Genomic DNA, 19,993 nt, shown 5'->3' on the forward strand with positions numbered 1-19,993 from the left:
TATTGGAAATAAAACACAGAAGAGTCAATACAAATAATCATTATGAAGCTAGGCACCTCTGTGAGTGACAGATTATTCTGAGGAGCTACAGTCCAGAGCTGAGTCCCGCAGGATTTTCTAAGAAGCCTTGTGAATGTAGCACAAATATCACCCAGGGAAGAAACAGGAAAGCATTTTTATCCATCATCCCTCAGAAGTCTAGAGTGACCACAGAAAAGAAGACCCATGGGAAAAACAGAGAAGTAAGTTTTACCAGATCAGACCAGCTTACACCAAACAAGAGTGTACAAATACATGGAGTAAGAGATGGGGCTGAACGCAAAGCAATGCTATTCAAGAAGTGGTGTCTGCCAGCAATCCCACTTCTGGGCATACACACCGAGGAAACCAGATCTGAAAGAGACACGTGCACCCCAATGTTCATCGCAGCACTGTTTATAATAGCCAGGACATGGAAGCAACCTAGATGCCCATCAGCAGACGAATGGATGAGGAAGCTGTGGTACATATACACCATGGAATATTACTCAGCCATTAAAAAGAATTCATTTGAATCAGTTCTAATGAGATGGATGAAACTGGAGCCCATTATACAGAGTGAAGTAAGCCAGAAAGATAAAGACCATTACAGTATACTAACACATATATATGGAATTTAGAAAGATGGTAACGATAACCCTATATGCAAAACAGAAAAAGAGACTCAGATGTATAGAACAGACTTGTGGACTCTGGGAGAAGGCGAGGGTGGGATGTTTCAAGAGAACAGCATCAAACCATGTATATTATCTAGGGTGAAACAGATCACCAGCCCAGGTTGGGTGCATGAGACAAGTGCTCGGGCCTGGTGCACTGGGAAGACCCAGAGGGATCGGGTGGAGAGGGAGGTGGGAGGGGGGACCAGGATGGGGAATACATGTAAATCCATGGCTAATTCATTTAAATGTATGACAAAAACCACTGCAATGATGTAAAGTAATTAGCCTCCAACTAATAAAAATTAATGGAAAAAAAAAAAAGAAGTGGTGTCTGACCTGTTGGCCTGGGAGTGGCACGACCAGGTACAAATCCTGACAAATAAATAAATAAAACTGCTACAAATAAAACTGCTCCCTATGCTGGCTGGCCACAGAGCTCCATGGTCCAAAGAGATTGTCACCTGCATGGTGGGTTTTAATTGAAATAAAGACAAGAAAAAGTTAATAACAGAAATCAGTAAAAACAGAAATTAGTAAAAACAGAAAGTGGTACCCTATGTAACAAAAGTAAATGCAACTGTGAACGAAGATATAAACAGATGGCAGTCTGGGAGGGTGCAACACAGAGTGGTGGGTACTTGAGTTCAGTCCAGTTCAGTCGCTCGTGTCCGACTCTTTGCGACCCACTGGACTGCAGCACACGAGGCCTCCCTGTCCATCACCAACTCCTGGAGCTTACTCAAACTCATGTCCATTGAGTCTGTGATGCCATCCAACCATCTCATCCTCTGTTGTCCCCTTGTCCTCCCGCCTTCAATCTTTCCCAGCATCAGGGTCTTTTCCAATGAGTCAGTTCTTCACATCAGGTGGCCAAAGTATTGGAGTTTCAGCTTCAGCATCAGTCCTTCCAATGAATATTCAGGACTGATTTCCTTTAGCATTGATTAGTTGGATCTCCTTGCTGTCCAACAGACTCTCAGAGTCTTCTCCAACACCACAGTTCAGACACATCAATTCTTCGGCACTCAAGCTTTCTTTACAGCCCAACTCTCACATCCATACATGACTATTGGAAAAGCCATAGCCTTGACTAGACGGACCTTTGTTGGCAAAGTAATGTCTCTGCTTTTTAATATACTGTCTAGGTTGGTCATAACTTTTCTTCCAAGGAGCAAGTCTTTTAATTTTGTGGCTGCAGTCACCATCTGCAGTGATTTTGGAGCCCAAAAAATAAAGTCTGTCACTATTTCCATTGCTTCCCCATCTATTTGCCATGAAGTGATGGGACCGGATGCCATGATCTCAGTTTTTCTGAATGTTGAGTTTTAAGCCAACTTTTTACCCTCCTCTTTCACTTTCATCAAGAGACTCTAGTTCTTCTTCACTTTCTGCCATAAGAGTGGTGTCATCTGCCTATCTGAGGCTATTGATATTTCTCCCAGCAATCTTGATTCTACCATGTGCTTCATCCAGCCCAGCGTTTTTCATGATGTACTCTGCATATAACTTAAATAAGCAGGGTGACAATATAGCCTTGATGTACTCCTTTCCCAATTTAAAACCAGTCTGTTGCTCCATGTCCAGTTCTAACTGTTGCTCCCTGACCTTATTAAATGCCAAACAGATCAAAGGTTTTAAAAATATATATAAGATCTAATTTAAAAAAAAAACTACATCTAGGATTTAGCCTAAAGTAATTACCATGGATATACAAAAAGATTTTTCCTATAAACACACTTATCACAGCATTGTTTATAACAGTGAAAAAAACTAGAAACATGACTATCCAGTAGGAAAACAAACTGTCCTATCCATAAAATGGAATATATCCAATTTTAAGAACTAGGTTATAGAAAAATATTTCATGCTTTGGAGAATGTTCCTAAGTAGTAAGTGCAAAATATTTCTAGCAGCATTATTATATAACACTTTAAAAAAAAATAGTTCATACATGGTTGTTTTTTTTTAAGCATCTGTCAAAGTATTAACGTAATCTCTGAGTGATCTGTTCATGGGAGGTTTTAATTTTTTACGAAAATATTTTAAGAATTAGAAAAAATAATTTTGGTTTAGCTAGTTATTAATTCAGTAAAAAGTGTCATTAAATCTTTATGCAGCAAGACAAGGCAAATCACTAGCAATCTGCTGGCCCCTCTGTTAGTGGAACCAGGACGTGGTTCATACATGAAGAACCCAAGCAGGGATCAAATGGAAGGTTAAAAACAAGTCACTTCTTTGCAATGGGTTCTTCCATTTTTGAAAATAGGGATGTTACAAATTTTGAGAATGAGAAGCAATACATTAATCTAAAAATAAAAATACAAAGCATCTATGGGAAAGACAACATAAAACACCAAAGTTTAGGGTGTTTCCTTTTGGGTCACTCAACTCTTTGGCATGACTGAGGTACACAGCCATCTCTCTGTGGCAATGAATAGCATCAGGCTATGGTGACTGCGTATTGTCCTAAAATAATTATTACAGTACATGTGGAGTACTTTATGCCAAGCACTGTGCTAAAAAAAGCACTCAGTGAATGCTTACAGTACCTGAGGCAATAATTACTTATCTGAATGTTTTAGGTAAAAAATAGGTTAAAAAAGGTTAAATAACTTCCTCAAGGTCATAGCTAGTTAGCAGAGGGGCTTAGATCTGAACTTGTTCTGCCTGACTCCAAAGAAAAGGTTTTCTAATATAAAACAAGAAAATCTGATATCTTTGTATCATAGTCCATAGTCCAAGGGATTTTCACTATTACTATTTTTAATACTTCACTTGTACTTTTTCGGTTCCTCCGAAAGTTAAACAGAATTACCATGGTGTCCAGGTATTAGTTACTCAGTCATGCCCAACTCTGTGACCTCATGGACTGTAGGTCACCTGGCTTCTCTGTCCATGGGGTTCTCCACGCAAGAATACTGGAGTGGGTAGCCATATGACCCAGCAATTCATCTCCTAGTTATATACTTAAGAGGACTGAAAACAGATATCCAAACAAAAACCTGAATATTCATCATAGCATACCCTAAGAGCCAAAAAAGTGGAAAGAACCCAAATGTTTATCAACAGATGAATAAACAAAATGAAGTACATCCATAAAACAGACCATTACTCAGTCATTAAAGGACACATGCTACTGACAGAGGCTACAATATAGCAGAATCTTGAAAACATCATGCTTAGTGAAAGCAGCCATAAACAAAAAGCCACACATGATGATTCCATACACATGAGGGGCCCAGAATTAAAAAATGCAGAGACAGAAAGCAGATCAAAGTGGATTATGCAGGGTAGGTGGAATGCGAGGGGCTGCTTAGTGGAAGCTGTGCTTCTTCAGGGGGCGATAGAAATGGTCCGAAATTAGAGATTGGTGACCACTGCACACCAGTGTAAATGGGCCGGAAGCAAACAGTGGTACACCTTCAAATGGTTAAAATGGCGAGTTTTATGTTATGTGAATCCTACCTGAGTAAAAATATGCATCTTTCAGGTACTGAAGACACTAACCGCAGGTCTTGCAAAGCGCAGCCATGTGGGCTGTTACAGAGCATCGTAGCTGAGGAGCGCTGCAGGGGGTGGGGATGAGGGGAACCAAGGCAGCAACCCGGCCCGCTCCCACAAGTCACCGAGTCACAGCACACTCGCCAAAAGCCCCGGTGTGGTTCGCACCCCTGGAGGAGGGGCCGCCATATCCTACCAGATTGGTTTTCCTATTTCTGACTACTTAACTATTTGGTAAACTTCTCAGGGGTCCCACAAGAATGGGGTGACTTGGTGTTTTATGAAGTCACTTAAACTTTTCCATCAAAAAGGGGTTATGCTAATATGTGGAAGTCTGCGAAAAGGCAGAAACCTGTGCCTCTGGGAGGGACGCCTTTGGCATCCACCTTGTTTTACTCTTCAGGACTGTGAGTCTCCTGGAAGGAAACCTGATAAAAATATACCCTCAGTGACCAAGGGGAGGACAGCGAGTGCCTTCTGGTGACCGTCCCCACAAAGACATCCATAAAACTGGTCTATTGGGGGAGGGGGTGGTGCGGGAGACACAAACAAAACACATATCTGCAAGAAGAGAAACCAAGTCTGATTTTCAAGTTTGATGATCCAAGGAACCCCTTCCACTTTTGTCTGGTGGGAAAGTCTATGACTCATGTCAATGTATGGCAAAAACCACTACAATATGATAAATTAATTAGCCTCCAATTAAAATAAATTAATTAAAAAAAATAGAGACCCAAGCAGAAAGTCTTTTAAAGTCTGGACTTGTACACACACCCTTTTAGCACCTCATCCATTTGTGTGTAGAGACACTACTAAACATCTTTAACCACTGGCGCTGAGACTGGCAGATCGGTAGCAACACAAAACACCCACTTGAACTCTAGAAACACTAAAATGAATTCTAAGTGGATTCAAAAATTGGATAAAAGCAATGAAACCAAAAAGACAGCTCCAGACAAAATTCCAGTTTAAGATGACAGACTCCGATACCTGTCCACTTTTCCTCCCTTCCAAAGTCACACTGAAACAAGAGGGCCCTCAGAACACAAGAGAAACATCTCCTTTCAAAGATGTCCAGGAAACAATCAATAAAGACCAAGACCCGGGGAGGAACAACGTGCAAACAGAATTATCCGTCAGAATAATCTAGGGTATTCCTCAAACTTCAATCACTTCCATTTTGGCACCACAAGTTTTGCTATATCCCAGTGCTACCTACCCTGTTATTTAACACTACAACTCACCTTACTATGATTTAGTTAAATAAATATATTTAAAAAGAAACTTTACATCACTACAATAATTGCAAAATGAGTGTCACACTGTCATCAGTAGGTGGCAACTATAAAAATGAACACCCTTCATGAAATTCTAACACTGCCACTGACAGAAAGATGGGGGCCTGCCTCTTGTTCTCTAGGTGACAGCAGGAAGCTGGCTGCTAATAGTAAGGCAGTTCAGACTAGCACCTGACTGAGACTTTCTCTCTGTTACAATCAAAAGGACAAAGAACTGACAAGGGAATTATTATCTCACGTTTGTCTCAATGGCCCTTGGTGTGGAGCCCACATCCTGTGTAAAACCATCCCCATATAAATGGCACATACGCCTGCCTTGCTGTGACAGGTGGGCGGCCCTTCCACAAAACCCCACCCCCAGGCACACTCACAGTTTCTCACACACACCCATTCATCTGGTGTTCTTCTTCCCAGCAGGAAAAACGGCTTGGCCCCCAAAATAAAATTCAAGAAACGCTCTCTGAAGAAAATGGTGATGCATTTGGGAGGACGCTGAGAGTCTGAGGGCTGAGAAGGACTCGAAAAGAGCTCGGATGTCTTCAGACTCCCCCAGGAGGTGCCAGCCTGGGGAACACAGATCAGTGGGAGGGGGTGGGTGCTAAGAGGAAGGGCAGCCTTACTCAGAGTGAGAGTTACACAGAGCTGAGCCCCCCAGCCAGCCAGCAGTCGGGGATTTCCTCCTGCTCCCCACCTCTGCACCCCAGATGGAAGGCAGCCTCGTCACAAGCTCTGCACACCTGCACAGGGCCTGCAGGCAGCCCTGCTGCAGAGGTATGGGCCTCCTGGGGACAAAGACCAACCCACAAATAAAGAGGAAGTCCACACCAGCTACTTAGGAATCCAGGCTCTCACTATGCACACGAAAGGCCAAGTGAGCACCTGGAAAGTTCACCCTGTGTCCTCTGCACCAGAACATTTACTGTAGGACGTAGGCCAGGGGGGAGAAAAACAGAAGACTTCCAAGAAGAAAAAGATGCAAGGGTCAAGAAGCAGCAGTAGCTGAGGGTGAAATTAAGTAGTAAAGAAATATCAAAAGAAATTAAGAGACTCCCTGAAGTAGCACAGGTTTTATGACCCAGGGCTCTATTTTCTTCTACAACTCCAGTCATAGTTAATAAATTTAACAGAGTTAAATTTCCTTGTTGCAGGGTCCATAAGCCTGGAAGTACTAACTTGCATCATCAACCTTTAAAAACCAACTAATACTGTGCTCTTTTCACTATTTCATGCTACATTCAAGGGACTAAGGTGACATAAGCATTGGAAAATGTCTGAGAACAGTGGCAATGTAACATAAAAATCTTATGAAAAATATCCAGGAAAGGGAATCATGATTTACATAAGCAGTGCAAGGGGTTGCAAAGAGTTAGACATGACTGAGCAACTGAACAACAATAAAAATAACAATAATTTTCATTTATAATTTAAATGAGGGTTAAAATTTAAGCAATGTACAGTATGTGACGATAGGTAATAATACTGTACTGTATACTTGAAACTGGCTAGTAGATCTTGAATGTTTCCACACACAAAAAAAAGATGACTGTGAGGTGGATATGTTAATTACCTTGACCGTAGTAATCAGCTCACCATGTATGCATATGACAAAACATCACACACAACATAAACATATAAAATTTTTGTCAATTATATCTCAATAAAGCTAGAAAAAATAAACCGAACAATATAATTTTGGGTTTAAAATTTTTAATTAAAAATTTTAATTTTTTAAATTAAAATTTTAATGCTTAAAAGCAGCCCCACACAGCACCAGTGTGTTCCACAAAGCACACTTCAAAAATGTTGGAGTCAATCATTATTTATGATATTCTTTGTCAGGTTGTACTTATTAAAATTCCATAGAAATGCATTTTTAAAGTAGCTTGATTTAAGGTAGGTTCCGCCTTCATGACTTAAACTGATACTGCCATAAGCTGAGAATGGAAAAAGGTGGAAAAGGCAGATAATGTGCCACGTCACTTCAGTCGTGTCTGACTCTTTGCAGCCCTACGCACTGTGGCCCACCAGGCTCCTCTGTCCATGGGATTCTCCAGGCAGAATACTGGAGAGGGCTGCCATGCCCTCCTCCAGGGGATCTTCCCGACCCAGAGTCTGAGCTCATGTCTCCTGGGTCTCCTGCATTGCAGGCAGATTCTTTACTGCTGAGCCACTGGGAAAGCCCAAGGTAGATAATGTGCTTAGTTGCTCAGTCGTGTCCGACTCTTTGCACCCCACGGACTGTAGCCCACCAGGCTTCTCGGTCCATGGGGAGTCTCCAGGCAAGAATACTGGAGTGGGTTGCCATTCCCTAATTAGGATTTTTTTTTTTTGGTAGGAGCTAATATACTATGGCTGTTTTTATTTGCATAGTGTTCTTTTTACTTTCTCTTTATTAGTCAAGTTATTAATGAAAAAAGAGAAGGGAAAAAGAACACTATGCAAATAAAAACAACCACAGTATACTGGTTCCTACAAGAAAAAAAAAATCCTAATTAGGACTTAAAACATCTCTAGTGAAAGCAGAACTGGATTTTGGTTCTGCTTAGGAAGAAAGAGGGAGACTCTTGGACTGAAAGCCAACCAAAGGAACATGGTGGACCCAAAAGAAAGGAGTTGCAGCAGACACAAGGGGAGGAATGAAAAGCAACCTGCCACGACCGAGTGAGTTTTCAGTGGCCAGGAAATAAGCCCCACTGGTAAGTAGAGCTGCTGTATTCATCATGATCCTATGAACAGGGTCAAGTGGTCAAGAGAGAGAAATGTAAATAAACTTGAGTCTGAGCAGCAGTAGTGTGCATTAGTTCACAACTCACAACATGGAGCCAGACTGGATTCCAATTCTAGCCCTGTTCCTCACCAGCTATGATCCTGGGCAAGTTACTTAAATACCGGCATCTCACTTTCCTCATCTGCAAACTGCAGGGAGTAATTCAGAATAGTACTTCACGGGGTTGTTCTGAGAACTAACCAGCTGTTCAGACGGAGCCTAGTAATGTCACGTAAGTGTTACACAGTAAAATTTACAGTGTGATATAAGTAAAACTGGTAAGAACGCATACTCTATTAGGTGTTGATTGAAAAATTACAGAGATACGCAAAACTCTCATTTAAATGATGATTCTTTTTTCCAGGTGGTTTTCCTAAGGCTTAGAAGTTATATTACCATTGCTCCTAGTCAGAGACTAAATTCACATCAATTTAGTCTCTAATGTGACATGACATAGTGAAAAAAAACGCTGGCTTTGGAGGCAAGCAAACCTGAGCTCAAGTCCTAGCTCTTCCACAAAATTTGGACAAATTACACTCTGAGACTCAACATACTCATTTGCAGAAAAAATAGAGTAACAGTACTTAGAGCTACTGTGAAAATTAAAAGTGATAACTTAAGCAAACTAATCTCTTCTCCCTTAAAATTGCTGGTAAAGTTATAGGTACCATCCTGTGGGGCTAGAATTTGGTAGTATCAAAAGTTAAAATACTCTTTTTTAGTCTTCTTTTATTTCTAGGAATATTTGAAAATGAAGATGCTCTCAGCATTGCTATAATGAAAAAAAAAAAAAAAAAAAGGAGGGAAGCACCAACATAACTGTGAGAGTAGTATACTAAGAAAATGCTTGACCCACCTCCCATAATATTGGAAATAAAAGCAAAAATAAACAAATGGGACCTAATGAAACTTAAAAACTTTTGCACAAAAAAGGAAACTATAAGCAAGGTGAAAAGACAGCCCTCAGATTGGGAGAAAATAATAGCAAACAAAGCAACAGACAAAGGATTAATCTCAAAAATATACAAGCAACTCCTCCAGCTCAATTCCAGAAAAATAAATGACCCAATCAAAAAATGGGCCAAAGAACTAAACAGACATTTCTCCAAAGAAGACATACAGATGGCTAACAGACACATGAAAAGATGCTCAACATCACTCATTATCAGAGAAATGCAAATCAAAACCACAATGAGGTACCATTACACGCCAGTCAGGATGGCTGCTATCCAAAAGTCTACAAGCAATAAATGCTGGAGAGGGTGTGGAGAAAAGGGAACCCTCTTACACTGTTGGTGGGAATGCAAATTAGTACAGCCGCTATGGAGAACAGTGTGGAGATTTCTTAAAAAACTGGAATTAGAACTGCCATATGACCCAGCAATCCCACTTCTGGGCATACACACCAAGGAAACCAGATCTGAAAGAGACACGTGCACCCCAATGTTCATCGCAGCACTGTTTATAATAGCCAGGACATGGAAGCAACCTAGATGCCCATCAGCAGACCAATGGATAAGGAAGCTGTGGAATATTACTCAGCCATTAAAAAGAATTCATTTGAATCAGTTCTAATGAGATGGATGAAACTGGAGCCAATTATACAGAGTGAAGTAAGCCAGAAAGATAAAGACCAATACAGTATACTAATGCATATATATGGAATTTAGAAAGATGGTAACGATAATCCTATATGCAAAACAGAAAAAGAGACACAGATGTACAGAACAGACTTTTGGACTCTGTGGGAGAAGGCAAGGGTGGGATGTTTCGAGAGAACAGCATTGAAACATGTATATTATCTAGGGTGAAACAGATCACCAGCCCAGGCTGGATGCATGAGACAAGTGCTCGGGCCTGGTGCATTGGGAAGACCCAGAGGGATCGGGTGGAGAGGGAGGGGGGAGGGGGGATCGGGATGGGGAATACATGTAAATCCATGGCTGATTCATGTCAATGTATGACAAAAACCACTACAATACTGTAAAGTAATTAGCCTCCAACTAATAAAAATAAATGGAAAAAAAATAAATAAAAATTAAAAAAAATAAAAAGAAAATGCTTATGACAAAGGAGAAAACAGCAAAATACACACAGTCATCATGACTGCATTTTAAGAGTGTTGCATGAAATAAAAGCAAGTTAGAAAATAGTATTCAAGTGTGATAAACTTATTTTTAATTATTAATTTGGATATTTATTTTTGCAATGGAAAACGTATAAACACCAAGATGCTAATAAATGGTGTTTTTATTTCTTCCCACTACTTTTCCATATTTCAGAATTCTCTTTGGTGAACATGTATTCATTGTACAATAACAAAATCAGTTCATTTAAAACAAGAACATAAATGTATAGAGGGGAAAAGATTAAGAAAATTAACTGAAATGCTAACTGTGGTCTTTCGCTATCTTGCAAGCTTTGTATAATGTGGTTAATCTTGCTTTAGATTGAAAAGAAAAACATTGTTTTTAAAAGCACCCTCGCTGAGGTTTGCCCTTTCCTACTTAATATGTCTTTCCTTCTCAATCAAAATTCTTGAATAAAGAGTATTGTATTTTTCAAGAGTTTCAAAAAATACACTCCCTCAAAACTTAAGAAACCTGGGAAGCAGCTTATCCCCAAGAATCAGGCATTAAAAGAAACTGGTTCAGGGGTTTGGGCAAACCAGGCCTGCTGAGTTAATCCCTTACTGCAACAAGGAATGAAATCAGAACACAAACACACAAAGTCACCTCTAAAGAGGCCAGCCAAGTGATCCTTGGTTCCTGAAAACAGAAACCTAACTAAAACAAGATGGCAAAATTGCAGGTTCCACTGAGGTACTGAAATATTAATATAAGAGTAGCTGAATACCAAAGGGAGACTCCATAACCAAAATGCAGATTTTACAAAGAAAGAGCACCAAGAGAGTCCTCTCAGTCAGATCATGAGTATAAAGAGCAGAAGGCTGAGAGTTCTCTGTTGTGGAGAGAGGATGTCATGAGGATGATGAGTGGAGTGAACCACCCCACTGTGCATACATCCACACCCTCGTGTCAAGCCGAGCAAGGGGTGAGCTGAATACGTGAGCCCTGATAGGAGGTGGGGGGGGTACAGTGGGTTTCTGGAAAGCAGAAGGAGGAGAAGCCATGTTGATCAATGAGATAAAAAAATGCATAACCAGGACAAAGAGTCAGTAATTCCAGCAAAGCAGAGGTGGACCACAAGCCAGAGGCGTCATCTTTGATTCAGTCCAACAGTGCCCTCAAGCAAGCCAAACAGGCCTTAGAAGGAAGAAACTGTAGATGGACCTAAGTTTCAAGAAGCTAACGAAAAGTCATCAAATGAAGCCCACCAGCCTAACAATACATCCCCCAGATCAGGGGAGCAACCCGCATGAGTGCCTCCCCAGACACTGTAAGAACCTACAGGACAGAATCAGCTTAAACCACTGGCCAGGCTCAGAGAGAAGCATAAGAACAGTCTGAGCTTCTCACCATTCCTTCTTCCTCCCACTCTGCCCCATCTAGAAACCAGGAAGGAGAAACTGGAAATTTCAGGGTCGGATGGGACACAAAGGTCAGAAGCCAGTTACATCACTTTCTCTGACAAGTGGTTACCAGCTACAAATCTCAACTGGGAGAAAGAGGGAGAAAAAGTCTTAAATTCGAATGAAGGCTGAATGAACTGAACTAGGTACTTTCAATCTCTAAACTGAGCTTACGTTTTGTGACTTCTGTTCCCTAAGGTTACTGCCACCTGAATGCACCTTTTGTCTTTCACTTACTACTGAATCCCGAGCTCCTAGAAGAAGAACCGTTGAATCAATAACTTAAAGAGTGAATAAAAAGTCATAAGGCCTGAAGCCTTTTCATAAAGGCAAAAAGCTTTCCAAGATAAGTATATTTTAAAGAGATGGTGACCCCCTTCTGATGTCTATGTCAGAAGCTTTCTCTATCTCATTTACACTTTAATAAAACTTTATTACACACACACACACACACACACAAAGAGATGGTGAGAGACAAAAATATTTACTTTGATCACCTCCCACAAGTTATGTATTCAACATATTGAGTACATACCTGAAGAAAGAATATATCAGAACATGGCACGGCCCTTCCTGGGAGCACCATCACAGCCCCAGTGGGAAACTATGGAAGTGTCCATGTCAGTGCGATGCTGGGGACAGAGTGCTCAGCTTTTGAGGCGATATCCGAAAGCTGAAATGAGGGCGGGGTCTGTAGACCCTGAATGGCCCACTGGTCCTTACGGCTCACCCATCTCTAGAGTGAGGAGAGTGTCCCTACCACAGGCTGGCACCACTGTACCTCGGATTCATCAGCTGCATTTGACTCGGTCTTCCTAACTAAGGTTTTGGATCAAGAAGAGTTTCACTGAAAGGAAACTTCCAGCTCAGCTGAGATTTCTCATTCTGATAAATTTATACTACTGGTTCCCAACTCAGGGCTATGTGAGTTTTAGTTAGCATGATATCCTTGGGTACTGACAACCATCCGAATCTCCAAAGGGCTGACTCCAGCTCTGTCTTCCTGAGACTCGCTCAGCTGTCCATCCAACAATCCACTCTATTTCTACTCTCTACTTCTAGCTCACAGGCTTCCTTAGTGGCTCGAGATAAAGAATCCACCTGACAACGCAAGAGACCCAGGTTCCATCCTTGGTTGGGAAGATGCCCTGGAAAAGGAAATGGCAACCCACTCCAGTATTCTTGCCTGAAGAATCCCCATGGACAGTGGACCCTGGGGTCACAAAGAGTCAGATATGGCTTAAAGACTAAGCAACAACCACCTCTAGTTCACTCCTTACTTCGACATAAATAGGTTTCGGCCTTAATGACCCACTGAAACTGCTCATCTTAAAGTGACAATAACTTATAGCCAAATTCAGGAGCCCCTGAGGATGTGAAAGAAATTAAGCAGATGTGGTCAGGAGATGAGAGGAGAGAGTCAAAGAACAAGGAATTTTAGAAAGGTACAGACTACCAGGTATAAAATAAATAAGATAAAGATACAAGGAGGTAATGTACAGCACAGGGAATATGGCCAATATTTTATAATAACTTTGAATGGAAGGCAATCTATAAAAATTGCAAATCACTATGCTATACACCTGACACTAATATAAGACTGTAAATCAATGACACTTCTATTTTAAAAAAAAAATTGTAGAAAAAAGTGTTCATTAAGACCAGTGTGAGAGAACATTCCCCTAAGACAAGGAGTGAGAGGCCCGTATGTGGACAAGGAAGTCTCCGGTCACTCACTCTCGGTGGTATGTGGGGGAGGGAAGCAGGTGCCGTGAACGCCAGGCCATAGCCGGTGACCATCAAAAAAACCCCCAGCTGATTAACTGCAGAGCTTGAGTGAAGGGAAGTGAGAAAGGGAAAAGAGTGAAGACATCTTTCAAGAAGCTTGGTAGGGAAGAAGAAACAAAGTCGTTAGTAGTTGGGCAGGTACAGAACACGGTCAATGGATGGAATGGTTATGCTTCTGTATTTATAAGACTCCAAAGAAGTCTCCAGTTAAAAATACTTCACCCCAAGACTACACTTTCAGGGATCATTTCCATAGGCTGTTCCTAGAGAAGCCTCTCTCTGTATGACACAGGGAAGTCAAACCGGGGCTCTGTGACAACCTAGAGGGATGGGACGTGGTGGGAGGCGGGAGGGAGCCTCAGGAGGGAGGGACACATGTCTACCTATGGCTGATTCATGGTGATGTACGGCAGAAACCAACACAACAGTGGCAACCAACCATCCTTTAATTACAAATAAAGAAAAAAGAAAAATACTTCACCCTATTTACTGTGCAAAACTCTAGCAGTTTACACATGATAAATGTTTTCATCTTCACAACCACCTGAAAAAAATAGGTAATAACATTTCCTTTCCACAGAATAGGGATCTGAAATATCCTGGGCTCTGAAGAGCCCAAAGGAGAAAGCACCAGCTTTAACTCATGCCAGAAGAGAGGAGGGAGTGTCACCAGAAAAGGCTGTAGAGAATGACTTCTCCAGTGGTCCAGTGTTTAAGACTCTAAGCTCCCAATGACGGAGCCGCGGGTTCAATCCCACGTCAGGGAACAAGATCCCACATGCTGCAACTAAGACCCAATGCAGCCAAATAAATAATAAAAATAAGTTTTAAAAGAATCAGTTAAGAATAGACAAAGGGTGGGCCTCAATTAGAAGAATTCTTTTAGACTGGGGTAAACAAAGGAACTAAGTTCACATGCCTGACAAACCCTTATTCATCCCCCCAAAATCAGCTTGAACATCACCTACATTACAACATCTCCTCTAACACCTGCAGAATGGATACAAACAAGTTAGCGAGAAGATGTGCCCAGGTATGGCCATGGGTGCCAACACCCATGGCCCTTATGTCTGGGATAGAGGAAGCGTGGGAACAGGCTTGATGATGAGACAACCGAATCCAAGAAATGTAACCGAGCAGTCGTGCTGAGGACTCAGCTCACATGGGACACCACACATAAGGATGAGACTGGGGTTTTGCCAGGACAGACAGCAGGACAGGGGTCCCAAGTCCCAGATCACCAAGGGTCTCGACAGGAACGCAACTCGGGGAATCAACCGTGGTCTCCAGACTGGAAGTAGAAGATGGCAGAAATGGCCTGTAAACTGGAGACAAGGAGATCAGAAGTCTGGCCATCAGAGTCACTGTGAGAGAGTGTGAAGCGGCAGGAGTTTGTTTACAAAGAAAGCAGGCAAATCAAACTAAGTCGGGTGAAGATGGTTTCCTCCTAAAGAAACACCCATGTCTACCTACTCTTGTTTCCTCTCTCCACCGTGCCTTCAACACTGGACTGGAACTGTCTTCAGTTCTGTCCTCAGCCTTCCTGCTCTACTTCCTGCTCCCGGTGTCACCATTCACATCCAGGGCACAACCCCCAAGTAATGGCCCATGTCCAGGCCAGCTCCCTCTCTGCAGATGGCCCTTGCGTTATCTCCAACTGGAGTTTCCAGGCCCTTAGACACTAAATGTCTTCCCCCAACTAAGCCCTTCCATTTCTGTACGCCCTGCCTCAGTGAACAAGAACATGTATACCCAGTCACCTTCAACTCCTTTCTCTCTCCCGATCGCATGAGCTTTACTGACATGGCCTACCTGCCTACATATTTTTAGAATCCTCCTTCTCCCTGCTGTCCATTCCCATTGCTCCCACCTTCACCGAGGCCATCAGCCTCTCCCACTGGACCCTGGGCCCCTCCTGCTGGCCATCCTGTTGCCTTGACCTAATCTGTCCCTTAGAATCTTCCCCCGGTTTTAAAAATTCAGATCTCTGATGGCCACACTGGCTCTTCTGAATGTGACTCTCTGGGGATGGGACCAGGAATCTGAAAGCTCCGTGGCTGCTCTCGCAGCCAGGACACAGGCAGCGTATGGAAAACACTGCTTGCATCCCCAACAGGAGGCTTCCATCTTGCCGCCCACAGCAGTGTGAAGCCTCCCCAACCAGAGCTTCAGAGCTTCACCTTCTCCTGCTTCCTGAACTCGGCTCAACCACCCACTCCTGTCTGTGTTCCTGGGGAGGGGCAGCTGGCCACATCTCCTCTTCAGGTTCCATCCCCAGCCCTCGCCTCACTGGCCTCTGACTGACGTCAGTGCACACACCTCTGTGCAGGAAGTGCTCCCCTCAGCCATGATCAGCGATCCCCTACCTCATCACCTCCGGCCTCTCTGCTGGGCCCTGCCCAGGCTCCAGCCCCCACAGATGCCCTCTCCCCACTTGTACGCCCGACCAGCTCGCGCTCAAGCCGCAAGTCAGCTGAAGCGTCTCCCCACGATGGAAGTCTTAACAGCGACTCTCTCCTCCCGAGCCCACCGCCTGCCAGAAACCCTCAGCACCCGGTACAGACATTGTCTCATTCCTTTTTGTCAACTTTCCTCCCCCTAGACACTGAATTCCTTGAGGGTGGGATCTACAGTTGGAATACATTAGACATGCAATGAGTGTTGCCTGAATCCACGGTCAGTGAGTACACTGTGAAGTCATGGGAACGCTTACTAATGTAAGAAATCATACATCTATTACTCAACGTGTAGTCCTCTCTAAGCAAGGATCTAAAAGAGGCATGAACACGAGTCCTACGCACGTTTATCCAGTCCTAATTACCCGACAGCAGTACAGTTTCAAAGACATGGTTGCAAATGCCTTTTGCTTGATTCATGGCCCTGGCAGCACCAGCTTTCTTCAACACCTGGAAAACGCCCTGCTGTGCCTGCTTGAGAGTCTCTGTGCTTGTGCATCCCCTTCTGCAAGATGCACACTGTTCAACAAAAACTCACCTGTTGGCTCCTTCACACCATTTCGGTCACCTTCCCAAACGTCTTCTTTGACCACCACAGCTAAAGCAGCATTCTTTGCATTCTTCTGGCGTCCTGCTAAAGTCCTCTGTAACTGCAGCCTAAGCCACCACCCTCGAATTTTCCTCATGACACTTACCATGATGTGAAATCACATAGTAACATACTTATTGGATGCTGGTCTGCTTCATCCTGTGTACCACTTTACCCTCTGTACAGAAACAGTATGTGGCTTATGTAGGTAGTCAACAGACACTTACTTGCAGAATAAATAAATAGATGAGAGAGAGGAAAGCAAGTGTAATGTGAAAACACCATCATCTACTAGTCACAGAAGTAGGAAATATGCAGGTGGTAGGAAAGAGCAGGATTTTTCCCTTAAAAAAATCCCTTGGGGCGGGGTTAGGCAAACATTCATCCTCAGGACACTTAGGATCAGAACTCTTATATACCAAAGGGCACACGACTTATCTAAAGGAAATCACTTCCCTTTCAGTGGGAAGCCTTGCAAAGAAAAACTTCAGAGCAAGGAAAATTTTCCTGCCCAGACTTGCCAAAAGACCAGTCCAGAAAAAAATGGTGCCTAAACAACACTGTAAGCTCTGCAAACACTGGGACCAAGACTTGTCCAATGTCACGTCCCCAGAACCCAGCAAGAGTTGTCACATTCCCAGAAACCAAACAGTAAGACTTGCTCAAAATGTTTGTTAAAGAATCATATAAGACATGGACTTCTGAGGAATGGCCATTCCACCCATTTTTATGCTTCACCCATTTATTTCAGAAACAAGGCAAGACAGCTAAGAAGCCACCTTGGGCCTAGGCCTCTCCCTGGGCTGCAGTTTGGCTCCTAGAAATCAATAGTTATCAACCATGTGCCACAAGTAATCATGTCTTACCTTCCCCAGAGTCACCTTATATCAAATCTGAATACACTTTGGCAACATAATGGCTAACAGAGCATAGTAACTACTAACAGATTTTGCCTGCTGTTTTAATTTTTTTAGTGTTTTTTGATTAGCAAGGAAGGATAGCTCAAAATGACTTAAGAAAATAAATAAAACCGAAGAATTCTACTATTGATTGTGGTGCTGGAGAAGACTCTTGAGAATCCCTTGGACTGCAAGGAGATCAAATCAGTCAATCCTAAAAGAAGTCAACCCTGAATATTCATTGGAAGGACTGATGTTGAAGCTGAAGCTCCAATACTTTGGCCACCTGATGCAAAGACCCGACTCATTGGAAAAGACCCTGATGCTGGGAAAGATGGAGGGCAGGAGAAGGGGACAACAGAAGATGAGATGGTTGGATGGCATGAATGGACATGAATTTGGGCAAACTCCATGAGAGAGTGAAGGACAGGGAAGCCTGGGATGCTGCAGTCCACTGGGTCGCAGAGTCAGACACGACTGACCGACTGAACAATAACAACCGCTAATTTCCTATTCAGCAGTGTATGGCTCATAGTAGGATCCCAAGAAACACACACCACCTTCTCAACTATCAGTTTCAACAGTCATGATGTTCTTTATCCAAAGGGTACTCTTAGGGAGATTAACTACCTAGTAGCTGTTATGGTACTCTGAGGCCAGTGCTTGAAAAATGCTATAAATCAAATCATGAAACAAGGGAAATCATAAATACTAAGCCCACTTCAAAACCTGAGAAGCTGAGAAGTGAGCAAGATTTATAATTATGCCTGTCACCCTGATGCTAACTCCAACTAAGATATCAACTTACTGACCAGGTATCTTAATACATCTTTTGTTACCAGAACATTTATTGACCAGAGATAACATTAATATTCACTTATGTAACAAACTACTGACCACAGGGGTTAATTTCTGCAAAAATCCCCTGGTCGATAATGTGATCTATGTTCTTAAAAAGATTCCTAACTTTCACAACAGATCATGAACATTTGGATATGTCAACTGCCTGTGTACTCGGTAAGATTAACTTCACACGTTTGGAGATAAGGAAGCATGAAGAGTGACAAGCAATTGCAAAAACTGTAGCTATTCAAACAGTTCGCTGTTGCTGTCAATGCCTAACCTCAATGCTGTTCACGTGACATACAGTCCACCTTACCAAGAGTCAATTAGGCCATTTCAGCGAGAAAAAGAAAGCTGTTTAAAAGGCTCTCTATATTTCTCTACCCTCTATCTGTTGACACCCCACCGCTGATACGCCACTAAAATATAACAAACATCCAGCAGCAACGGCCCTGCTTGTGCCAAACTCCTTCCAAACTTCCTTTCACTTTCAAGTACTTTCAATCAGCTTTTGTTTGTCTAAATACTCCTAAGGGAGGCTGAGGGGGCGAAAAAAAAATCGAAGTAAAACTAAAGGGTCAGGTTCTGAAGCCGAGGTTTGAAATTTGCATCTGAGGGAAGGCAGTTTGGGTCCCTCGGTAGCCTAAAATGAATGGACCAAGGTGAGTGGGAAGGGAGCAGGCTTCCAGCATCGCCTCCACCCGGACAGCCTCTGGTTTCCCCGCTGAGGGCAAGAAGCCGGGCCAGAACACCAGGGCAACCCAGCCCGAACCCTAACTGCCCAGCCCACTCGGCGGCAGCCCCGGAAGCGCCTGAGCACCGAACCTGGGGCTCACAGGTGGTGGGGGCCGGGGGGAGCTGGAGGCGGGACTCAGTCCTCACTGGCCCCTCCAGGCTGACGGGGGCGGTGACCGCTGGCCCCCACGGGGCAGGAACTACCAAGGTTCTGGCAACTGGGATGGAAGATCTGCCCCCTCACCACTCACACGAAACCTCTTGCAAACCCCGAGTCCCTGCCGCCCCCAGTCTCCTCAAGGAGGTACCCAAGGGTGCCGTCTAGGGGACATAACTAGGATGGCGGCGGCCGGTACTCACAAAGCCCACTGGAGCCGGTACTGGTGAACATGGTCCCGGCGCCGGACCCAGAGCCCCCACGGGGGACAGGGGGAGGGGAAGCGGAGACTGAGGCGGGGGGGCTGTGGAGAAAACCCTGCGACCGCGCAGGCGCACTCCGGCCGGGGCGCCGAATCCGGCAACTCGACTCCACACCAGAGGCCGCCAGAGAACAACGCATGCGCGGCTCGTCCGTTTTTGTTTTTTTTTTTTTCCAGCCCTCTCCCCGCCTCCCACTTCCTGCCGTGAAAGGGAAGTGCGTCCTAAGCGAAAGGGGTCCGCCTCTCCGGGTTTTTCCGACGGCCGCGGAAGCCTTGGGAAAGGAGTAGGGATGGCGTGCTGGAGGCGTGGGTGTAACTCGGGAGACCGCACTAGCACTTTAGCTCCGCTCCCACCCCGTGGAGTCACCCAAGCAACATATGCCTCAGGCATGCCGGCGCGGGGTACATTTCCTCTCGACCTCTAATACCTCTCCCCCTGACGGGACGCCAGGCGCTTTGCGCGCGTGC

General features: G+C 43.7%; 1 protein-coding gene across 2 annotated transcripts in view; it reads right to left on the reverse strand.

Moving 5' to 3' along the window:
- The window catches only part of UBAC2 (UBA domain containing 2), a 164,850-nt gene extending 144,934 nt beyond the window's left edge, over positions 1–19,916 (reverse strand). Inside the window, exon 1 of one of the 2 annotated variants that reach the window (XM_070471457.1) lies at positions 19,467–19,916. In XM_070471457.1, the coding sequence (XP_070327558.1) occupies positions 19,467–19,916 (450 nt within the window). The remainder of the gene's footprint in view (positions 1–19,466) is intronic. The other variant, XM_070471459.1, reaches the window with a different exon arrangement.
- Positions 19,917–19,993: the final 77 nt, after the last annotated feature.

Source organism: Odocoileus virginianus, chromosome 8 (genome assembly GCF_023699985.2).
Source record: "Odocoileus virginianus isolate 20LAN1187 ecotype Illinois chromosome 8, Ovbor_1.2, whole genome shotgun sequence".
Classification (NCBI taxonomy): Eukaryota; Metazoa; Chordata; class Mammalia; order Artiodactyla; family Cervidae; genus Odocoileus; species Odocoileus virginianus.